We start from the raw sequence: 22,594 nt of genomic DNA, 5'->3' as shown, positions 1-22,594 counted from the left end.
AATCCCTAGTATCCTTCCTTAAGGCTCTGCGAAAGGATATGAGTGATCAAACCAATTTACAAGGTGGCTAGTCAAAATAGATGTATTGACATCTTGGCTTAGCATTAATGATGTGTCATTTACTTATAAATGGAGATTTTTTGCGGCCTTCTCTTGAGGGAGTAAATTATCGTTTGGTTTATAACACCTTTGGGTTTTACAAAAGTCTTAATGAAACTTAAATCCTAAACCAAAGACTAATCATAAACTTGTTTCAACTTTTATAGGCAATATGTCTCTCAACCCTCTCTCTACAATTCTTTCCTCGAATAAACTCGAAGGCGACAATTACGTCGACTGAAAACGTAACCTCGACATAGTCCTTACTGTCGACAAGCACAAATGGGTTCTCACCACCCCCTGTCCTCAAACGAATGATGATTCGACGCAAGAGGAGAAAGACGTCCTGGCGGCCTGGCTTCGATCCGATGAGATTGCGAGATGCTATATTTTGGCATCGATGAACAATGTGTTGCAACAACAACATCGTGATTACGAAACTGCCACCGATATGCTCTACAATCTCCATGTGATGTTTGGAGGGCAAGGACATCAAGCTAGGCAACAAGCGGTCCGACAATTCATGAACTATCGTATGAAGGCTGGAACTCCCGTTAGAGATCATATGATGCTGATCATTAGCTATCTCAACGAGATGGAGATTCTTGGATCTGAGATTGATGGGGAGACTAAAATAGATATGATCTTGGAAACTCTCCCCGAAACCTTTGATACCTTCAAGTTGAACTATTCCATGAACAAGCTGGAGTACACTGTTACCGAGCTCATGAAGGAACTTCAAACCGCTGAGGCACTCACTAAGAAAAAGAGGGCTCAAGGAGAAGTACATGCTACTGCCTCCACCTCTGGATCTAAGAAGAGACCTCGCAATACCGAGAAGAAGAACCAACCTAAGGTTCAAACGAAGAAGAAGGCGCCAAAGGCTCCAAAGGTGGACAAGTCTAAAGACAAGTGCCACCACTGCAATGAGCCTGGTCACTGGCGTAGGAACTGTCCCGCCTACCTCAAAACCAAAGCTAAAGGTATTGTACTTGTTACTGAAGCCTGTTTAGTAGCTGATAATGTATCATCGTGGATTATTGACTCCGCTGCTACTAACCATATTTGCTGCTCCTTGACTGGTTTTAGGAAAAGCAAAAGCTTAGAGGATGGCGACTTCTGCTTCAAGTGGGGTGATGAGAGCGTGGTGTCTGCGAAGGCTGTGGGATCCGTGACGCTATCTTTTGAAGATCGAACTTTAAATTTGAATAATGTTTATTATGTTCCTTCCTTTGGGAAAAACCTAGTATCTGTTGCTCAACTTTTCGAGCAAGATTATTATTTAAAGTTTATAAAGAATGGAATTCGTATTTCTTTTTCTAATTCTTTTGTCACTGATGCATGTATGAAGAATGGTCTTTTTTACATCTATCCCACTCAACCTTCTCTCTTAGACACCGAAATAGATAACGATCTAATTAGGGAGCCAAAGAGGATCAAACTTTCTGAATCCTCCGATCTAACAAAATCAACATATCTCTGGCACTTAAGACTTGGTCATATCAGTCTAGATAGGATTAAGAGACTTGTGAGGGATGGTCCACTCCAAGCCTCTGCAATAGGTTCACTACCTACTTGTGAATCCTGCATAGAAGGAAAAATGACTAAGCGACCTTTCTCCGATAAGGGTCGAAGAGCCACTGAGTTGCTGGAACTAATACATTCTGATGTATGTGGTCCGCTCAACCAACAGGCACGTGGAGGATACGAATACTTCGTTACCTTCACTGATGATTACTCAAGATATGGGTTTGTCTATTTGCTTAAACACAAATCCGAGACCTTTAACGTATTTAAGGTCTTTAGGGCTTTAGTGGAAAAGCAAACTGGCAAAGTGATCAAAACCCTTCGATCTGATCGAGGTGGTGAGTATATGTCTGGAGAGTTCGATGACTTTCTTAAAGAAGAAGGTATCTCTTCTCAGCTTACCGCACCTGGCACACCTCAACAAAACGGAGTGTCAGAGAGAAGAAACCGAACTCTTATGGAGATGGTTAGATCAATGATGAGTTACTCATCACTCCCGCTTTCCTTTTGGGGATATGCCCTCGAAACAGCCGCCTACATTCTGAACCAAGTTCCGTCCAAGACGGTTCCTGGTACTCCTTATGAACGATGGACTGGCCGTAAAGTGAATCTTGGCCGCATCCGAATTTGGGGTTGCCCTGCACACGTGCTGAGGCAAAAGACTAGCAAGTTGGCTAGTAGGTCAGAATTGTGCCTGTTTGTAGGATATCCGAAGGAAACCAAAGGTTTTACTTTCTATAGTCCCGAGGACGATAAGACTTTCGTTAGCACGAATGCTCGTTTCCTTGAGGAGGACTTTATGAAGGATGCAAAACCTAGAAGCAAAATTGTGCTTGAAGAAAAGTTGGGTGAGGAAGCTTCTACCTCGTCTGTAAGAACTGTTCTTACCCCAACTGAAACACAACCTAACTCATCAGAATCTCGTCAAGTAGTACTTCGACGTAGTGGGAGGGCTACTCAAAAGCCTGACAGGTACATGTCTTATGGAGACTCTCTTGTAGCCGTCTCCGACATGGATGACCCTGTTTCCTATAGCCAAGCGATGGCTTGTTCTGAATCAAACCTTTGGCTTGACGCCATGAAAGTTGAAATGCACTCGATGTATGTCAACAAAGTCTGGAAACTTGTAGACATTCCTGAAGGGATTAAACCCGTAGGGTGTAAGTGGATATACAAGAAGAAAAGGGGTCCTGATGGGAACGTCGAGACGTTCAAAGCACGACTTGTGGCAAAGGGTTATACCCAACAAGAAGGGATTGACTATGAAGAAACCTTCTCGCCAGTCGCGATGCTTAAATCCATCCGCATACTCCTATCCATAGCTGCAGCTCTCGACTATGAGATCTGGCAAATGGATGTCAAGACAGCCTTTCTGAATGGCAATCTTGACGAGCGCATTTACATGGCTCAACCAGACGGTTTCGTGGATAAAGGTCAAGAGACCAAGGTTTGTGAGTTGCTTAAATCCATTTATGGACTAAAGCAAGCATCTAGGTCATGGAATATTAGATTCGATGAAACTGTAAAGAGCTTCGGCTTTGAACAGTCAATAGATGAGCCTTGTGTTTACAAGTTAATACACGAAGGCAAAGTTGTGTTTCTGGTACTATATGTCGATGATATACTACTCATTGGTAATGACGTGGGTAAGTTATCTGAGGTTAAGGTCTGGCTGGCAAAGCAATTCGATATGAAGGATCTAGGAGAAGCTGCATACATTCTGGGAATCCAAATCTTTCGAGATAGGAAAAACCGGACCCTGTCGCTCTCTCAAGCATCTTATATTGATAAGGTGATGGATCGCTTCTCGATGCAAGACTGCAAGAGGGGTCAAACACCCTTTAGGCATGGAGTTTCACTCTCTAAGGACCAGTCTCCCAAGACTGCACAAGAGATTGAAGACATGAGGAAAATTCCTTACGCCTCTGCCGTAGGAAGCCTCATGTATGCTATGCTTTGCACCCGACCTGATATATGTTTCGCCGTTGGCGTAGTTAGTCGTTTCCAATCCAACCCTGGACCCGAGCACTGGATTGCTGTTAAGCATGTTCTTAAGTATCTTCGAAGAACTAGGAACTTGATGCTTACATACTCAGGTACTGACCTGACTATGACGGGATATACCGACTCCGATTTTCAAGCGGATAAGGATTCCAGGAAATCCACTTCGGGATCTGTGTTCATCCTTAATGGTGGAGCTGTCATGTGGAGGAGCATTAAGCAATCTTGCATTGCTGACTCCACAATGGAGGCAGAATATGTGGCTGCTTGTGAAGCATCCAAAGAGGCTGTATGGCTTAAGAAATTCCTTAAGTATTTGGAAGTTGTTCCAAACGTCGACGAGCCCATGACCCTTTATTGTGATAATAGTGGGGTTGTCGCTAACTTAAAGGAACCTAGAAGCCATAAGCGCTCTAAGCATATTGAGAGGAAATACCATTTGATTCGAGAGATCGTGCAGCGCGGAGATGTGGAAGTGAAGAAGATCTCAACGGTGGACAACCTCGCAGATCCATTCACCAAGGCCCTAGCGAACAAGGTCTTCGACCAACATCGTGAGGGATTAGGCATGAAGGACTACACACACCTTCTTTGAGTCAAGTGGGAGTTTGTTGTCAATGGTGCCCACAAGAAGAGTTGTAGTCTTTATTTTGAACATTTGATGTAATAAAGTCTCATGAAGACTCTTGCTTGTAATTGCCTATTCATTCATTAATAAAGTTGAAACGTTCATTCAATCTTCCATGTCTGAAGCTTTATGATAAAACCATAGTCTTTTAGTCCATAAACAAACTTAACAACTTACGAAGAGACAAATGTAGATTTGCATGAACAAACTCTTCGTAGTTTGCTTAAAACGATATATTCGCAATCTTAGGGTCAAAGGACTATTGACCTCAGTATGATTGTTAGAAGAATCTATGATGTCTGGTTATGAGGCATTGAGAGTTAGGAACTCTATAGTTCTTCTAGGTATCTTCCGAAGGTACTGAATTGACCAGTGCACTTCTAGAGACAAGATAAGAACAAACCATTTAACCTCTTATGTCTCGAAGTCACTATGTATGAATTGCATCATGCTTACCTTAATCCTGAAATGAGACATGCCATTTCACACCTTAGTATTCTCATTTGAGAAAGTCAAAGTTCGGACTCACTATGTGATTCCGAACAAGGCCTATTGGTGAAGTACTAAGTTGTGAGTCTGTCATGAGTAACTTTGTGAAGTTCTCATAGATATGGAATTCATGTACAAGATTGCTGAAATGCAATGTATGTCACCTCATGCTTTGTTCCTTGGAGTGTGAATAAATGAACTGGCCAGTGTCCAAATTGAGTCTTGACTCTTTTGGATGAAACAATGTGACTTGTTAGCTCCTCGTCAATACATTGTTTCTAACTTATTCACAAGCGACAAAGGAGTTGAGGAAATAACAGCTAGAAGGGTAAAATGGTAATTTAGTAAATCCCGACTAGCTGATGACATTCATGAAGGGTAAACATAGATAATATTCAGTGGATCCGCTCATCATAATTAGGTCGAATTCTTGAGTAGAAAATAAATTCATTTGAACCGAGAGATTTTCAGTGTCAGCTCTTTAGTGGAGTCAGTTGGCATTAAGCTAAACTTGGAAAAGGTTTGTGAACTTTTGAGTCCAAGTGTTTAGCTAAAGCTTTGTTCATTTGGGTCCATGAGGTCACTGTCACGAATCACATCGATAGGAATAGTTAAACTGGAAGCTAAGCCAAAACAAGAACGAAAATAGTTAAAAGGGTATTTTTGTCTTTTGAGACAAAGGATGAAATGAATGTCAATAAATTTTTTTGACAAGGTCATTTTGTGACATGTTTCACTCGGCCATGACTTGATCATTGGGCCTTGTGAATTAATTTCGTTTCATGAGAATTTTATTGAAAATTCTTAATGGGCTTTCTCATGTTGTCATGAACAAATGAAGAAGCTTCTAGAAGCTCCTTCTAGAGAGACTTGGGCGCCTACCCTAATAGAGAAATAGGAGAGTTTATTTTGTGCATAAATGTATTTAGATACTTGCCAAAAGAAAAAGAGGAAACAAATTTTCATAAGGATGCACAAGGGAATCGGCCACATTGAGAGACAAGGCAAGCCTTGAACAAAATAGGAAACAAATCAAAGCTTCTAGAAGCCCTAGCTTGGCCGAGTATCTCAAAGGGAAAAAAGAGGAAATTGCTCATGAATATGTGATATTCTATAAAAGAGGAAACTACCTTATTGAAGGTGAGACCTCTCCTATAAATAGGAGCCTCATTTCCTCACAATTCATTCATCCAAGTTTAAGAGATTTGAGAGACTCTCTCTCTAGAACTTGGCCGAAGTCCTCTTCTCTCTCTCTCTAGTTTATTTTCGGTTTTCTCTTGTCTTGGCACCTAGGTCCTCACTCGACCTAGTCTTTAGCTCTGCGACTTTGAGACTCGTTCTTAAGTCGTAGTGTTTAAAAGTGCCCACTCACTGATTCCTTCTTTTCGAGTGATTTAGTGATAGAAACTTTCGTGGTTGCTCGAGTTGCCGAGGAAAGAAAGAGAGACGTGCTGCGAGGGGAGACGAGCGTTGCGACTTTCCAAAAGCTTCTACAAGGTTCAAGCTTCAAGAAAGGTTAGTAACTTTAATAAGCTCATATTAGTTTTTATTTACATGCACATGCTCTTGTCTAGGTTAGTAAAAACTAGTTTTACTTAAAAAGAAAATTTTTAAAATTCCGCCGCTTAACGAAGCGTTAATCTTTTTCTTAAACCCTAGATCGATTCCAACACTCTCTCGATCTCGTCATCGCTGATTCCCATCCTGGCCAGGGTATCTTTGAAGATAAGATCTACGGAGCTTCCTCTTTCGATTAGGACTCTTGCGACCTCGCAGTTCGACACGTCGATTGTGATCACGAGTGCATCATCGTGCGGATCTGCTGCCCCCATGGCTTATTTTTCGGAGAACGAGATTTGGATGTCTTGTTCTGGTCCGATTCTGGTGATCTGATTATTCACCTGACGTTAGTAAGCTTTGATGGAGTTAACCGAGCCGTTGCAAAATTTGAACCGCCCATTATGAAGTCAACTCTAGGTTTTGCGATGGTCGACGGGGAATCTGGTTCCCCTTCCTCGGCAGGTCTTGATCTCTTAGGGGAAGGGTTTCCCCTTCCTCTGTTGTTGTTGTTGAAGACCTTCTTTTTTGGTGGGGGTCCTAGATCAACGTCCTTTAGTTCTCTCTTTGCATATTTTTCTGCTAAAGCCCTGCGCATGGTCTTGCAGTTAACCGTGTCATGGCCGTTAGCCTTATGGAAACTGCAATACACTTTGGGGTCCCGTGTCCATTTCTTTCCCAAGGGACCTCCCTCTAACTGTCTTCACCGATGTTGAAGGTGTAATTAGGAGGGGTTTGTTGCTTTCTGGCATGAGGCATAGCGTCGTGGGGATTGGCCCTGCAGGGGTTGCCCCCAGCATTGACAGGTCGCACCCAAGTATTGGAGGGCGATTTCTTCTCAGCCGCACGTTGCCTCTCATAGGAAGCGAATTCCTCTTCGGCTTTTGTGTAATTTGCAGCTTTGTGAATCGCGTCTTCCAATGTAAGGGGACGATTAAAAGTCATCTCTAGTTTCAGCTTTGAGTCGTGCCTTAACCCTTTCCTTAGAGAGGTTATGGCAGATTCGTGACATACGTTAGAGAATATTTAGAGCACATCCTTGTAACGGACCATGAAATCCTTCAAGGATTCGTTCTCTTTCTGTTGAATTCCCCATAAATCTGCTATGGTCAGATCATCCTCCACGAACATTGAATAGTGTTTCAGAAATGCAGCCGATAGTTTATCAAAACTATCGATAGAGTTCGGCTCGAGTTTGGAGAAGCATTCTAAAGCAGACCCAAATAAGCTTTTTGCGAATAGTTGGCAATAACCCGCCTCCAATTCTCTCTCTGCGAGCATAACCCGTCCCATTGCGACTCTGAAGGACAAGATAAAAGCTTTGGGACTTGAAGTGCCATTATACCGTGGAAGGCGGACCTTCCCGGTATCTCCAAGTTGTACCTCGGTGATATTTTTAGCAAAATGAGTCCTTCTTGTTTCTTCAACGAGGCAATCTATTTCAAGGGCCGAACTGGTTGCAGAGTGAAATTCTGAGCGAATAGCTCTTAGTTCGGTTGCTATTGACTCCTTAAATCGATCAAGTTCGGTCATGATGGGTTCGCCCCCATGAAAGAGGCGAGGTCCCGTACGGGTAGGCGTGACCGCAGTCGCCTCGACAGGGTTACGATGGGTCTGATTCAGCCGGCCAAAATGTTGGGGGGTGAATGTTCGGGAGGTCGCCGAAGGGCGAGGTCCCACATTAGTCTAGAAAGGCCGGATGGCAGGCAATCCGATTGGGTCGATCGTGACTTCTGCAACGACTTCACCAGCAGTCCCCCCAAGCTGGAAGCTTATAATGGGAGACTGGTCTGTACCTTGGGTGACCTGGATCCTGAATAAGTCCAGATGGTCTCCGGGAGGGAGAGCCCGGCTCGTCTGTGCGGCCGACGCTGCTTGACGAGCAGACTCCGAGACGGTCGTATCTCCGGACCCCGCCTAAGGGTCCTGCATGTTCCGAGGGATCAAGAGAGTATCCAACCAGTCATTAAGAGCTCGGTTAGTCTCTGCTTGTGCATCAATTTTTTGGGTCAACATATCCAGGATTGCTCTGATCCCTGGAGGGATCTCCTCTCTTGATTCATAATGAGTCGGAGTAGAAGACATGATAATTTTTTTTTACGAACTGTTTCTTTCGAGGTTGGTCTTTCTGATGTTTTCCACAGACGGCGCCAAATTGTTGATGTTGATTTCTGGATCGATCAATAATCACAAATAATAATATGTTTATATTTGATTTATTTGAATATAGGTTTCAGAAGACGTCATATAAGAAACAATTTAGAAATGAAAAGTTGTAACGAGAGGGAATCAAGTATAATCTTTATTGATCGTGAAATTGGGTTACAAGTGGGCGACGTGTCGAGCTCTGGTAGGCGAACTCAACACTGAAAGTAAAATGGATATATAATAATTGAAAGATGAAAATCGTAAGCTTGCGTGTGCGAATCGACGTCTGATCTTCTATTTATAGACAAGGCGGAGCTTCTTCGCTGAAGACACGTGCTCCTTGATCCGCCCTCCTCGTCAGGGCTGAAGTCGTCTCAGATCCGGTCTTCGCGGCGTGGTCTCCTCTTTGACTGACTGATTTTTCTTGCCAGGCGGATGCGGTCGAGCTGGAAAGTGTGATTGGGCTTGGGCCGATCTGGTCGAGATCGAACTAGGCCCAGAATTGATTCCGCGAGCCGATCTACAAAATGGATACTGGGCTTTGGTCGGGCTAAAGCCCATCCGAGATAAATATTTTAAATAATTGATTTTTTACCCCCATAATATTCTATATTAATTACCTGATTAATATATTCTAAAGTGAGAAGTATATAAATATCATATATGAGTTGGATATTTTATTTATTAAAATATCTTAAAAATATTTCATTTATTCTATTCATAGAATAAATCTCTCACATTAATTAGAATAAGATCAAAGGAAATCAAGTAAGTACATAATCTATTTTGGGTAAGGTAGAAAGCTATAAATAGGGGACTTGGGGTAGAGGAAAATTCACCCAATAGCCTTGTTCCTCACTTGGAATTTTCGGCAGCCCCTCCCCTATTGGCTTGGACATTTTTCCTCTTTCCCGGGGTTGGAAAATTCGTTCATACCATCTCCCAAAGAAAGAAAGAAAGAAAGAATTATCCCGACACTTTTTAGAGTAATTAGTGATAAAAGAGTTGGCCCACACCTTGGTCTCTTTCCTTCCGGAGATTACATCTTGGAAGACTACGGTATTGATCAACTCGAACTTGAAGACCTGAAGATCCAAGGACCAAGGAGATCCGAGGAATCCAAAGGCTTGAAGATGTGAAGATCAGATGAGCCACCGAGTAATCTGAAGGCTTATAGATTCGAAGATCCAAGGAGCCCCCAAGGAGTCCAACATCTTGGATATCTGAAGATCAAAGGAGCAAGGAGCAGCTGAGATCTGAAGATCACTGGAAGCTTGTCGCAAGAAGCAAGGAGATCCAAAAGCTAGGAGCGTGGAAGATCTGTAGCTGAGCTGAAAGGTATGTAACTAACCCTCTTATGGTTTGTGTTGATAATGTTTGCCCAATATTATATCCGTTGTTATTGAATAATTTTGAGTTCCTTGGTAATTATTGTTTACGTTAAAGATTAGCAATTTTTTGTGTATTCTTCTATTCCGCACTAGCAAACATATTGTAAGGGTTAAGAGATTGGTTACCCGATAAGAAATTATGAAACAAATGTTCGTGTTCAATATATGAGAACCGTAATTAACCCTAGGAAAATAATTAACCCATCGAATGGCATCAGAGCAATTGTTCGTGTTTGCTATTAACAACCTTAGATTCCCCAACAACTGGTAATAGAGTGATTGTTCGTGTCTGGTACCACCTTATTTTCTAATATGAGCATGGAGGATGGTCCATCTAAGGATGATCAGGACGAGCGCAAGAGCGACAGGTTGATCTCAGAGCACTTGAACATCGTGTCAAAAGTCAAGTTCAATGTCTTGATAACGGCGTTCAACACTTGTCAGTTTCCGGATTATGCTTTCAAGTTTGGTATCTGTGTCTTCGTTTTGGGGTATCTACTTGGGCACAAGGGAAACAAAAGCATTGACGATAAATATTTGCATATCGTTGAAGACCTGCCCTTCTTCTTTAGTATGCCTTGGGGAGATATCAGTTGGGTCGAGACTTTTACATCACTCTCGGTCAACTTGGAGCACTACTACGACAACTTGAAGAATAAGTTGCAGGAGAAGCTAAATGTGGTATTAAATAAGGCCAAGTATACATTGGCAGAAAATTTTCATGTCGTTTAGTACTGGGCGTACGAAGCTATGTGGTCGCATTTGACGAGATCTCAGGGGATGTATTTGAGAGTCTTGGCTCAAAGCGGTCGTAGAATACGAAGAATGAGACATACAAAGGCATGGATACTTTTAATAGCAACTTCATAAGGACGTTCAAGAAAAAAAAAATGGAGCACCAATTTATTCAATCAGGATGTTGTTCCATAGTCGTTAGTTTGTATGGATGTGTGGTCTGTTTTGCTACTTATTTTGATAGGATCATATTTTATTTTGTATGAAAACTCTATGTGATCTCATTTTTATATGTTATTGGATCTTACTCAGTTCAAAACAACGTATTACAAAGTTCATAATTCAAAATAACATCGGAAACAATGATAACAACATTATCCCAATGATCAACATATTTCATAACAACATCATCGTCACAATAAAAACAACATACGACAAAGAAAATTAACAAAGTCAACCTCTCCAAGTGCATGTCTTCCTGTTTTGGCTCATACCACCCAATTTGCTACATTTTAAGTGAATGATAACATTTTCGCCATGAGAGAGGAATCGAATCGATTAACCCTACACCGTCTTTGTTTACTTTTCGTTTGTCGACCATCTAGTTTTTTTCAACAGGTACCTCCACGATCATATCTTTAATTTAATTCGTAATGTTCAATTGGTTTTCATTACCAACATGATATACGGTATCCTTGTAATTCTCCTTCCAAGTCTCCTTTAAATAGAATGGATTGCACAACGTGTAGATGTCAACACATTTTCCAGTACTCAGCCCTTTTGTAAACAAGTCTGCCACTTGGTCATCTATCTTGATCCGGTGTATCTCGATCTCTTCCTTCAGAACTTTTTCGCCGATGAAATGATAGTGCACATTCACATTCTTTGTTCTAGCATGAAACACCGGATTTTCTACAAGGCGAACCGCAGATTAGTTGTCGAAGTGAAGTGGGACCGCATAGTCAACTTTTTGGTTCAAATCTTCCATTAAGAGTATCGCCACGTACTCTCTTGAGCTGCTACAACCGCAACTCTTCTGCTTCTGTTGTTGACAATGACACAATAGGTTGTCGTTTGCTGCACCAAGAAAATTGTTCTCGATCCGAATCTGAACACATACCCAGTGGTTGATCTTCGGGTATTGTGGTCTCCTGTATAGTCGGTATCGCAATATCCGACTAGCTTGCAATCTTTGCCTCTTTTGTACAAAAGATCATAGTCGATTATACCCTTTACGTATCTTAGGATCCGTCGAGCCGTATCCAAGTGAGGCTTGTGCGGACTTTGCATGTACTGACTCACTACCCCAACTTCATAAGAAATGCCAAGCCGAGTTAAAGTTAGATAGATAAGACTATCTACTATTTGTCGATACATCGTCCCGTCGTCAAACTCTCTGCCTTCATGTGCACAAACTTTGGAACTTGGCTCCATCGGTGATGAGACTGGCTTGCACTCCAACATGCCGAAATTCTGAAGTATATCTCTTGCAAAACTTTGTTGGCAGAGAAACAACCCTTCTTTTGTGCGATCAACTTCTAGCCCCAAGAAGTGTAGATCTCTGGGTCCAACTCTCCGTGCAAGAAAGTATTCTTCACATCCATCTTCAACAATTTATAATCTTTACTTGCCACGAGTGCTAGTAGGACCCATACAGTAGTGATCTTCACCACTGAACTAAACGTTTCATCATAGTCTAGTCCATATTGGCATTGTTTGGAATAGCTTTGTTTTTTTTAGAAAACGCTTTTAGCTGTTTTTTTAACTGGTATTGTGTTTGGTAAACTGTTTATAAAACAGTTGTTGCTGCTAACAAAAGCTGATTTTGCGTTTGGTAAAATAAATATATTATAGTAAAATGACTAAAATAGACATGTTTCTAAAAATTAAATAATAAAGGGCAAGAAGAACTAATATAATGTCAATGCGTGTATATATAATTGGCCATCTTTTATGCGAACCAAACCTTAAAAAAAACAAACAAAAAACTGGCAACCAAGACCAGGAAATGGGAATAGTTTTTTTAAGTACAGACATACTCAGAGAACATGTGCAGGCTTTTAAAGTAATTAAAGTAAGAAGTAAAGGACACGTGAGGAGTTTAAAGTAAGAATTAATGACATTTTTAGTCCCTGAACTATGTCGAGTGTAACAACTTGGTCCTTCGGCGAAAAAAGCTGTAGCGTCGATACCTGGTGAATGTGAGGAAATCACGTTTGATCCTTCTGTCAAATTTATCGTCTATTTAGACAGAACGATGCTGACGTGGCTTGATCGAGTAGGGTAGTTAAGTAATTTTATATTTCAAGCGAGTAAATGGAACCTATTCGACACATTTTTCCCGAAATATTCAAATTGAACGACAAAGAAATTGAACGACAACGAAAATCTTAATTGGCGGCTGTGAAAACCCTAATGGCGAAGACGAAGTCGCCGGCGACGAAGATGCCGGCGGTGGCATTTAATGGAGGAGCAAAGTCGAGTCGAAATACAACCCCAGTGCAGTCGGGGTGTTACGGTGAGAATGAACTCTCAAAAGTTTTTGGTTAGTTTTAGAAACATGAAAATGATTTTTGGATACCACGGGGACCAGTTTTTTTTGTTGTCGTTGGAATGGGGTTTAGCCATATTTTTTGGTCGAGATTTGTCTGGGACCACGCGAATAAGTTGTTTATGGTCGGATATTATTTGGGGATGACTGGGACCACGCGAATAACTTGTTTTTGGTCGGTTATTTTCTGGGACCACTTGTTTATTTATTCCTCCTTTGTTTTGTATGGGACCACTGGTGTTTTATTGTCCCCTGATGCATATTATTTGTTTATTGAATATTCTTGTTTATTTTTGTCAAGTACTGGACTGATTTTTGTCCTCTGATTGTTTTGTATATTGACAGAGGCGTTGGTCAACAGCTTTACGTTACAAGTCCACCATGGTGGGTCAATGGTATTTGATACTGATGGAACCAGATACGTTGGAGGTGGCATAAGTCCTCAAGAATTCACAGATTTAGACAAGATGTCTATCTTTGAATTGAATGGGATTTTGAATGACCTGGGTTACTCATCTGCTCCAACATATTTCTTGAAGTCAGGTACGAGCAATTGGATGAATTTTGTTGAAAATGATGAGTGCTTGATTGAAGATATGGCTGAGATATTGAAGACACAGTGGGAGGTACACTTATTCTGTTCTCACCCACTTGACATGACTGAGAATGAGGAGCTATTACGTGCCGGTGATGAGCTAATACCTGCCATGGAAGAAGAACAGACAACGCTTGAGGTTGACGCTAACAATGAGGTTAATGATGATCAGATGAGCGGCATAGACACAGATGAAGAAGCTACAAAACAACCCGGTGAGGCTGAGTTCGGGTTCGAGTTGAGCGAGGAGGACATTCAAGTTGATGGAGCAGCAGTGGATCTTGGGCTAGCTGGGCTACGGGACAAAGGAAAGCGTATTCTCGATGAGCATTTTGATCCGGACAGTGAGAGTGAAGACGATATTGACGCTGACTTTGGAGGGTTCGACACAGATTCAGAAGAAGAGTGTGAAAAAGAAGATGACACGTCCTGGAACAAGCGAAACCCGAAGAGGAAACTGCCACGATTTCAAGAGTTTAGAGAGGAAGGTGATATGGGTAATGTGACCCTGAAATTAGGATTGTCCTTCAATAGCTCGAAAGTCTTCAAGGAAGCAGTGAAAGAATACGCTATTCGCCAGGGTAAGGACATTTATTTAAAAAAAATGACAGCAGACGGGTACGAGCTGAGTGTCATGACAAAGGCTGCAAATGGGTTTGTTACGCATCAAACTTGGGGACTAGGAATGGTGTTTTCATCATTAAAACATACGTCGCTGAACACACGTGTCCAAGGGTCAACAAAAACAGATTTGCTACCTCGGCATGGCTTGCGAAGAAGTATATGCAATCTTTCAAAGACAGTGAATCATGGTCCGCCCCGGACTTCATGAATCGGGTTCAAAAGGATTATGTCCTTGAATGTAACAAGATGAAGGCGTATAGAGCAAAAAGGCTTGCGACAAAGGCCATTGAAGGCTGTAATAAAGAGCAGTACGCGGCATTGTGGGACTACGCAGCGGAGTTGAAGCGGTCAAACCCGGGATCCACTGTTGAAATTGAAGCAGAATCTGGTCCTGATGGTAAGCCGGTGTTTAAAAGGATGTACATTTGCTTTCAAGCTTGCAAGTTAGGATTCGCTCATTGCCGACCTGTGATCGGTGTCGATGGCTGCCATATCAAAGGTCACCACACCGGTCAGTTACTCTCAGCAATAGGTATTGATGCGAACAATTCAATGTTCCCTATCGCGTACGCGGTTGTTGAATCAGAAGGAAGAGCTACTTGGAGTTGGTTTTTAAACTTTTTAAAAGAGGACGTGAAGATAGACAATGGACACCATTGGACTTTCATATCGGATAAACAAAAGGGATTGCAAGAAGCGTTGAATGACCTCTGGGAAGAGGGATCGGTTCAAGGTGAGCATCGACACTGTGCCCGCCATCTTCAGGGAAATTTCACTAAGGTAAATGAGTTTATGTGTTTGAAGTCTGTTTATAGACGTGTATTTTCTCATTTTTTGTAGTACTTTTATCTGGGTCCCATTTTTTACATGTTTTTTTTTTCTAATGACGACTGCTTAATTTTTAAAAATTAAATGAAAAGCAAAACCTACTACGAGTGGTAATAATGTTGGTGCTGGTTTAAGACTTTCATTTTGTTTATAGTCAAAAGATGGCGAGACAAGATTCTGATGTGACAAGAAACTGATAATTTTCATGGTTTATGGCATAAACTTTATGTTAATTGAATATCTATTTTTCATACAACAAACATGCATTTGTTCTCTAATCATTTGTTATACACTTCGATCACCTGTTTTTCATGTATAATTTACACTGTAATTTATTTATTTTTTGTTAAATTTTGCTTATAATATGAAAATGACAGTGCAAGCTCTGCAAGAAATTTCAAGATGTATAATTTACACTGTAGTTTGGAATTATAATGACAGGTTTTTAAAGGCCAGTTTATGAAGACCAAGATGATGGCCGCTGCTATGGCGTACTCAACTTCACGCTTTGAGGCTGAGTTAGAGTTAATCAAGGCCGAAGATGAGAGTGCTTACAATTGGCTCATTGAAAAACGCCCTCAACATTGGGCAAAGAGCCATTTCCGGCCAGGACCAAAGTGCGACATCTTACTCAATAATCTGTGTGAGAGTTTCAATGGGACTAGATCAGTGCTGATGGCTCGACAGAAACCAATTTTGTCGATGTTGGAGCGGATTCGAATGTATCTACTCCAAAGGTTCATGAAACAGAGATTGGCTGGAGATAAGTGGACTGGAGAAATTGGGCCTCGGATTTACAAGATATTGGAGAACAATAAGGTCCTTAGTGCACATAACATACCATATTGGGCCGGAGGATCCGATTACCAAGTCTCGAACATGTACGGGTCAATGTACGCAGTGAATTTAGCACGCCACTCATGCTCATGTAATAGATGGAATCTTTCAGGTATTAATTTACTCATATGTCTTACTCATATTCATGACTTGGTTCAACACATGATTAACACTTATTTTTTGTAGGAATTCCGTGTGCTCATGCTATAAGCTGCATTTGGCACAAACACGATGATCCTTTGAAATATGTGTCAATGTGGTACAAGAAGCCTTGTTATGAAAAAACATATGTTCAAGGGATATGTCCTATTAATCCCCTAGAACAATGGCCACGAACAAGAAAGACCCCTATGTCCATGCCACCGGACCGAGCCAAACCCGGAAGACCAAAGAAGCTTAGGCGACTCTCTCATGACGAGGTAGTTCCAAAGGGAGGTACAAGGATGACAAGAAAATATATCATGTCACGGTGCTCAAAATGCGGGAAAGAGGGCCATAATGTGAAAACATGTTTCAGGCGAGAAGAAGAATCAAGGGTACATCAATTTCTGTAATGGCTATTATACTTGAATTCATTATGATTTAGTATTGATTTATTATTGACTATGTACATTTCTGTAATAACTTTCACAGAGGCATGGAATAGCACCACCATCATCCCAGCCTTCTCAAGCTCAGCCACCATCATCCCAGCCTTCTCAAGCTCCGCCACCATCATCACAGCCTTCTCAACCTCAGCCACCGCCATCACAGCCTTCCCAAGCTACACAGCCACCACGACCGTCACCGCCTTTGAGTCAAGCTACACAGCCATTGAGGGTGAGGGTACTACTGAATTTTGATATTCTTAATTTTTTTTTTGTTCTCATTCCATGTGTCTTTTTATTGTACAGAGAAGCCCGAGATTTAGGACTCACAACATAAGACAGGATCTCATGACGCCGCGAGGTTTATTCAAGTAGATGGTTTATTCAAAACAAGTATCTCATGACGCCGAGATTTTTTGGGTTGCAGATCGTTTATGTCTGTATTAAGGTTTCTTTTAGTTTCTTTTGATGAAATGAAATGATGTTTATGAATGGTTTATGTACTTGGTTAAAACATATTCTACTTTTGGGTTATGACTGGTTTATGTACTTGGTTGGTATATGAATGATTAAAATAGATTGACATCTTATTGACTCTAAATTATGTTATTTGATAGCTTATTTTGTCTGTTGATTATGTACTTTGGTTTAACAATAATTTTTTCCAAGAATCTGTATCAAGAATTGATAGCTTAAATCAACTGAAAATATAACCTACTAAAACTGAGAAATAAACCAACTGGCATTACTTGAGCATTTGAATCCAGAATACCAGACAACATTACACGTTCATTATCAGTTACAAAACAACTTTGATCACAAAACCTGCATCACAAACCTACTAAAACTAAGAAATAAACCAACTGGCATTACTTGAGCATTTGAATCCAGAATACCAGACAACATTACACGTTCATTATCAGTTACAAAACAACTTTGATCACAAAACCTGCATCACAATTTACTTAAACAAAAGTACAAACACAAACAGTAATATAACCATGGCCAACATCTTAATCTGTTTTAGATCTTTCGTGAAATTCACTCCACAGCTTTGGTGGTCGTGAAATTCTTCTGTTACCAAGTCCGACTTCGTCCTCTCAAATGCATTAATTCTCTTCAACAGTCCGGGAATAATCGTTGTTGATCTTGCGCACATTGGAGGGTCTAGCCATTCATGAAATCCACAGCCTGGCTCTGTTTTATGCTGGTAATTTTCAAAATATTTAGAGTCGGCAATTTCACAAACACAGAAAGAAAAAAATTGAAAATCCCTAAAATGAAAACCTCACCTTATACCCGGGGCATCCATAAAATCTTCGTCCCGGGTTTTCAGTCGTCCACGACGTGCGTTCGACCCCAGTAGCACTGCAGAAACATGCCGGAGGTCGTCGCCGCGACCCATCGACCTCTACGCGAGATTTCCTTGACGAAGAAGACAGAGAGGATTCCATGACACTCCAAGCTTGACGCGGTTGTCTTCAAGCCCAGTTCTGAAGAAATTTGTTCATTTCTTCTTGATTATGGAATTAAACGATTTGGGATTTTAGGGTTTTATCAAGGGATTTGATTTTCTCGATTTGGGATTTGATTTTCTCGATTTGATTTTCTCGATTTGGGATTACACGGCCATATGATTTACAAGAAGAGGAAACCATTAAAACATGGACAAAATGGTAATTACCCTACTCGATCAAGTCACGTCAGCATCGTTCTGTCTAAATAGACGATAAATTTGACAGAAGGATCAAACGTGATTTCCTCACATTCACCAGGTATCGACGCTACAGCTTTTTTCGCCGAAGGACCAAGTTGTTACACTCGACATAGTTCAGGGACTAAAAATGTCATTAATTCTTAAAGTAATTATATATGGGATACATAAACACTTTTTTCAAAAGCTAGGATTTCTAACTTTTTCTATTCATGTACAATTTTTAAAATCGTTTTTGAATTTTTTTTTATTAAAAACTGTTTTACCAAACGCAAATAAACGGTTTAGCTTTTTTTAAAAACAAAAACAGGGATTAATAATCTGTGCCAAACCCACTTGTAGGATGAGTTTGATATCTCTTGGCCTTGGCAGTAGCTCCCAAGTCTGGCTTTGCTCCAAGGCTGTGATTTCTTCTTCCATCGCCTTCTGCCAAGCTGAATTTTGTGAAGCTCTTCATATGTCTCTGGCTCTTTGACACCGTCTTCTAGAATTGCTACATTGGCGTACTTGGGATTTGGCTTGTCCGTCTGAGTTGGGGAGGCGGCGTTTCTATCTCACCATCTTTGATTGGTTGAGCCACTTCTTGCTCTTCAACATCAGCGTCGCTTGGGATCTTAGGCGTGTCAACACTTGACCATATGTGTGTGGTTTGCTCCCCCATCTTTTCTTGTAGGATTTCTTCAACGTTGTTAGAGTCTGGCGAGACTTTCTTCTCCGAGGACCACCACAAAGATGCTTCATCAAACACTACATCTCGTGAGGTGTAACATCTCCCACTTGTTGGATCACCACACTTCCATCAGTGGGGGTAGAGGGGTATTTATAGCAGAGGCCAGACAATGTGGACCACACATTTCTCATCTTCTAGAGAATTCCTAAAATGTCTAGATACCTAAAACATTCTAGGACATTCTTTACATGTCTATAGAGTCTACATAATTCTAATACTCCAACACTTAACTAAGAAGTTTCTAGATGATTGGCTTATTCTCCAAGTGGGCTTATTAGTCTTCTTGACAATTGGGCTTTCACAATTGTTGGGCTTTAGAAATTCTATTGGGCTGGTGTTGATCCTTTAACATATTGCAACTTATTATTTCTTGTATGTAACATGTGCGACTTCCTTGGATCTGTGGATAGCTTCAACAGAAAGACTTGGATTACACAACATAGGTGAGGAGCGAACGAACTTATGTAATAATTGTGTGTTTTGGTCGCGTTTCCTCTAATATCACCATATAATCTTGTCATGTGTTAAAATTCCTTTGAGAAATCTTCCTCACTGACGGCAATGCCTTCGAGGAGTCCCATTTGGCTATTAATATCATGATTTTTTTAATTTTTTATTTTTAATTTTTTTTTTTGCAAAAAAAACATCTCGCGTTTTTCTTTTCGGGCATTATTATTATTATTTTTTTTGCTATGTTCAACATTTGGTGGTCTCTCCTCAGAATTATTGTTTGTACTATCATTACCTTTAAATACATGAAGATGCCACCTATATTCATTTTGTTGACTTTGAATTTTATTTTTTACAATTCTGAATGTGTGGACTCTCTCCCTCCCTCTCAAAATAGAGGATATTGGGTCGATTTTAGATATTTAAACAGTATTCTAATCTACTGTTTCTACATATACGATTGTAGTCATAGAGTAATATCAACATCAAATCCCTAAACCGACGAGATACTATTAAGTCCGAGCTACGGAGGAACGAAAATGGCGAAACTAAGTTTAGGAATTGAGAGAGAAGAGAAGAGAGGACGAAGAAGAAAACTGAAAGAATAATTCTCATTAAACTAAAACGAACTGATTTGACTCGTATATAAGCGAAGCCAAACAGTGATAACCAAAATAACTAACTCACTGTCCAATAAGAAGAGGACACATATACAAGTTTAAAAGCAAGTAATAAAGAATTAATAAAAACGACAGGAAAATAAGCAAACGACGAAGTAAAGACCTTCTCAATAGATACCATCAATATTATTATTACAAACGACTGTTTACAATGTATATAAAAATAAAAAAATAAAAAGGAAACAATTAAATAAACTAAAAAATTGATAATTTAAAACAACTCCCATAAGATATGAATAGTTATTTTCCTTACTTTAGTACGCGAGTAGCTACCCAGATTGCTCGTTGACTCTTCATCTTCGAAAGAATACTTGCATCAATACTAAAATGACTTTCGATGTTACCAGTTTCGATGTCATATACACCCATGTCTTGAGTCAACGGTTCATAATCAACAGGATGAAGATGAAGAGTACCCAAATCAAAATTAAAATACACATCAGTAAAATACACGCAATTCGGTCGAATACCCATAATATTAGAAGCATCAACACAGATCGGGGAATTGTCACCCAAAAATAAAGCCATATTCCCAATACTCTTCAACTGAATCCAAGCTTTATTTTCAAAATCCAACCTAAAGATTTTGAAACTCCGCGTCTTGCGGACAAGGGGATTATGGCCGTCTCGACTATACTTAGCAGCGTACCTTTCCACGCCCCAAAGGTTTCCGCAAACCGATTCAACAAGATATGTTGTAGCAAATATATATTCATTAGCAAGAAAAGTGCGTGAACGTCTGGGTGCCATCAACTCTTCAGTCGATCTGCGCGGGTCTTCAAGATCAACAGACACTAAAGCACAATCATTTGTCGAGGCATAAAGTCGATTCTTATGAACAATGACGCTCGCTAGACCAGGATAACGACCTTGTACTTTCACATAAGCCATTCGATTCCATGAAGAGTCTTTGGTAAGCCTATAAAACACTTGTCCTACTTGTGTTGTATTTAAGAAGACAGTGCATTCTTCGGGATTTTCAATGGGATCTGATGTGATCAAAACTTGATCCAGAAAATTATGATACCATGTTGGTTCCCCGTCAGAATTCCCATCGTCTGGATCTTGAAAAACACTTACTAGGCTTGGAAGATGAATAGTATGCTTGGAATCAGTAGTATCACCGTTTTTTATCATTGAGAGCGGTTTGTAAAGTGTTACCCGTAAATCCCGAGAAACAACCACAAGCCATCCATGTGAAGAGCCGCCAAAACGTTGCTTACATGGCACCGATGATTTCGAGGCTAAGAATTTATTGTCCATGACATTGTAGATCGCGGTCTCATCTTCGCCAGAAAAAAACAACAACATCGGGACTTGCGTTTTCTGTTGACCCTTGAATACCCAATGCCATCGATCGCAAACCGCTCCAAAGTGTACACAATCTTTTTTTGACACCAATTTCTCCACAACCAAGTCTAGTATATGGTATGCAACGCTTTCCCACCCTACAAACATAAAACCAATATATATATATATATATATATATATATATATATATATATATATTTGATTAGATGCTAGAATATATAGGAGAAGAATGCTAGCAAATATAGGTTTATAAGTTCATACAAAACACAACTACAGTACAATTGATAATTTTTTTTTTCCCTAATAATAATATCAATATAAAAAAAGGAAAAGAAAAAGAAGAAGATTAACAAGCGTACCTCGGGATTCACTGCGGCTAGCTCGTTCCATGTTTGAGTATAATCCTCTTTTTCAATAAAATACCAACAGGAATAGAGAAAAGTTTTCGATGGATTTTATGAGCTTCGGAAAGAACGTAATGAATAAAAGGAAGATCAATAGGGGAGAATGTGGAAAACTAATCCGACTCCTAATTTAATTAGAATTTCTAATTTTAACCGAAATTGTTTTTTTTTTTATATATTATATACGACACGTGGCCGTGTGCATATCTTCGTACGAAAGTACTGGATATTTGAAACCCTAATTCTGTTTCTCTCTTTCTCGCCGAAAGTACGTTAAGTTAGTGGACACACAATCGGACTTTCGTGTGAATTTGAGAAAATAGGAGATCGAGAGAAGGAAGTAAAGGTTTCTTTTTCTCTCCTCTGCGGCCCGGCCCAAGGCCCACGCCCTTCTGATGTTTAACAGCAATAAATAAACTTCTTTTGGGATACCTAAATTACCTCATTTTAATAATACCTCATCTTTCATTCTAATGTTCTTAATATACCTCATTGCATTTTTTTTCTCTTGCTAATTTCAAAAACCCTGATTTCAAAAAGCGTCAAACCGAAAACTGCTACGACCGAAATTCTTTTTAAAAAATCTAGTCCGAGAACATGAAACCCCGAAACACGAAGCTAGAGTTTGGAGCTGAGAGAGCACACACCTATTCGGCGAAGAAGAAAGGGACGATGACCTGCGGCGGAGTCGAACAAAGAGAGAGATCT

At 40.4% G+C, this 22,594-nt stretch overlaps 2 protein-coding genes across 2 annotated transcripts; one reads left to right on the top strand and one right to left on the bottom strand.

Moving 5' to 3' along the window:
- The first annotated feature begins 14,326 nt into the window (after window positions 1-14,326).
- LOC149402099 (uncharacterized) lies at window positions 14,327-15,940 on the top strand. The gene is made up of 3 exons (XM_089608238.1): window positions 14,327-15,125; window positions 15,615-15,761; window positions 15,839-15,940. Exons 1-3 carry the CDS (start codon window positions 14,505-14,507, stop codon window positions 15,938-15,940), a joined length of 870 nt encoding a protein of 289 aa, XP_089464364.1. The 5' UTR covers window positions 14,327-14,504.
- Window positions 15,941-20,282: 4,342 nt separating this feature from the next.
- Window positions 20,283-22,006, bottom strand: LOC149402098 (F-box protein SKIP23-like). Its single transcript, XM_089609953.1, has 2 exons — window positions 21,842-22,006; window positions 20,283-21,619 (listed from the first exon to the last, which is right to left on the bottom strand). Exons 1-2 carry the CDS (start codon window positions 21,870-21,872, stop codon window positions 20,421-20,423), a joined length of 1,230 nt encoding a protein of 409 aa, XP_089466079.1. The 5' UTR covers window positions 21,873-22,006; the 3' UTR covers window positions 20,283-20,420.
- Between the last annotated feature and the right edge of the window lie 588 nt (window positions 22,007-22,594).

This window comes from Urtica dioica, chromosome 3 (assembly GCF_054948205.1).
Source record: "Urtica dioica subsp. dioica isolate 48M chromosome 3, U.dioica_male_clone48M_v1_H2, whole genome shotgun sequence".
NCBI classification, from domain to species: Eukaryota; Viridiplantae; Streptophyta; class Magnoliopsida; order Rosales; family Urticaceae; genus Urtica; species Urtica dioica.
This window is presented reverse-complemented; position numbering and strand designations above follow the sequence as displayed.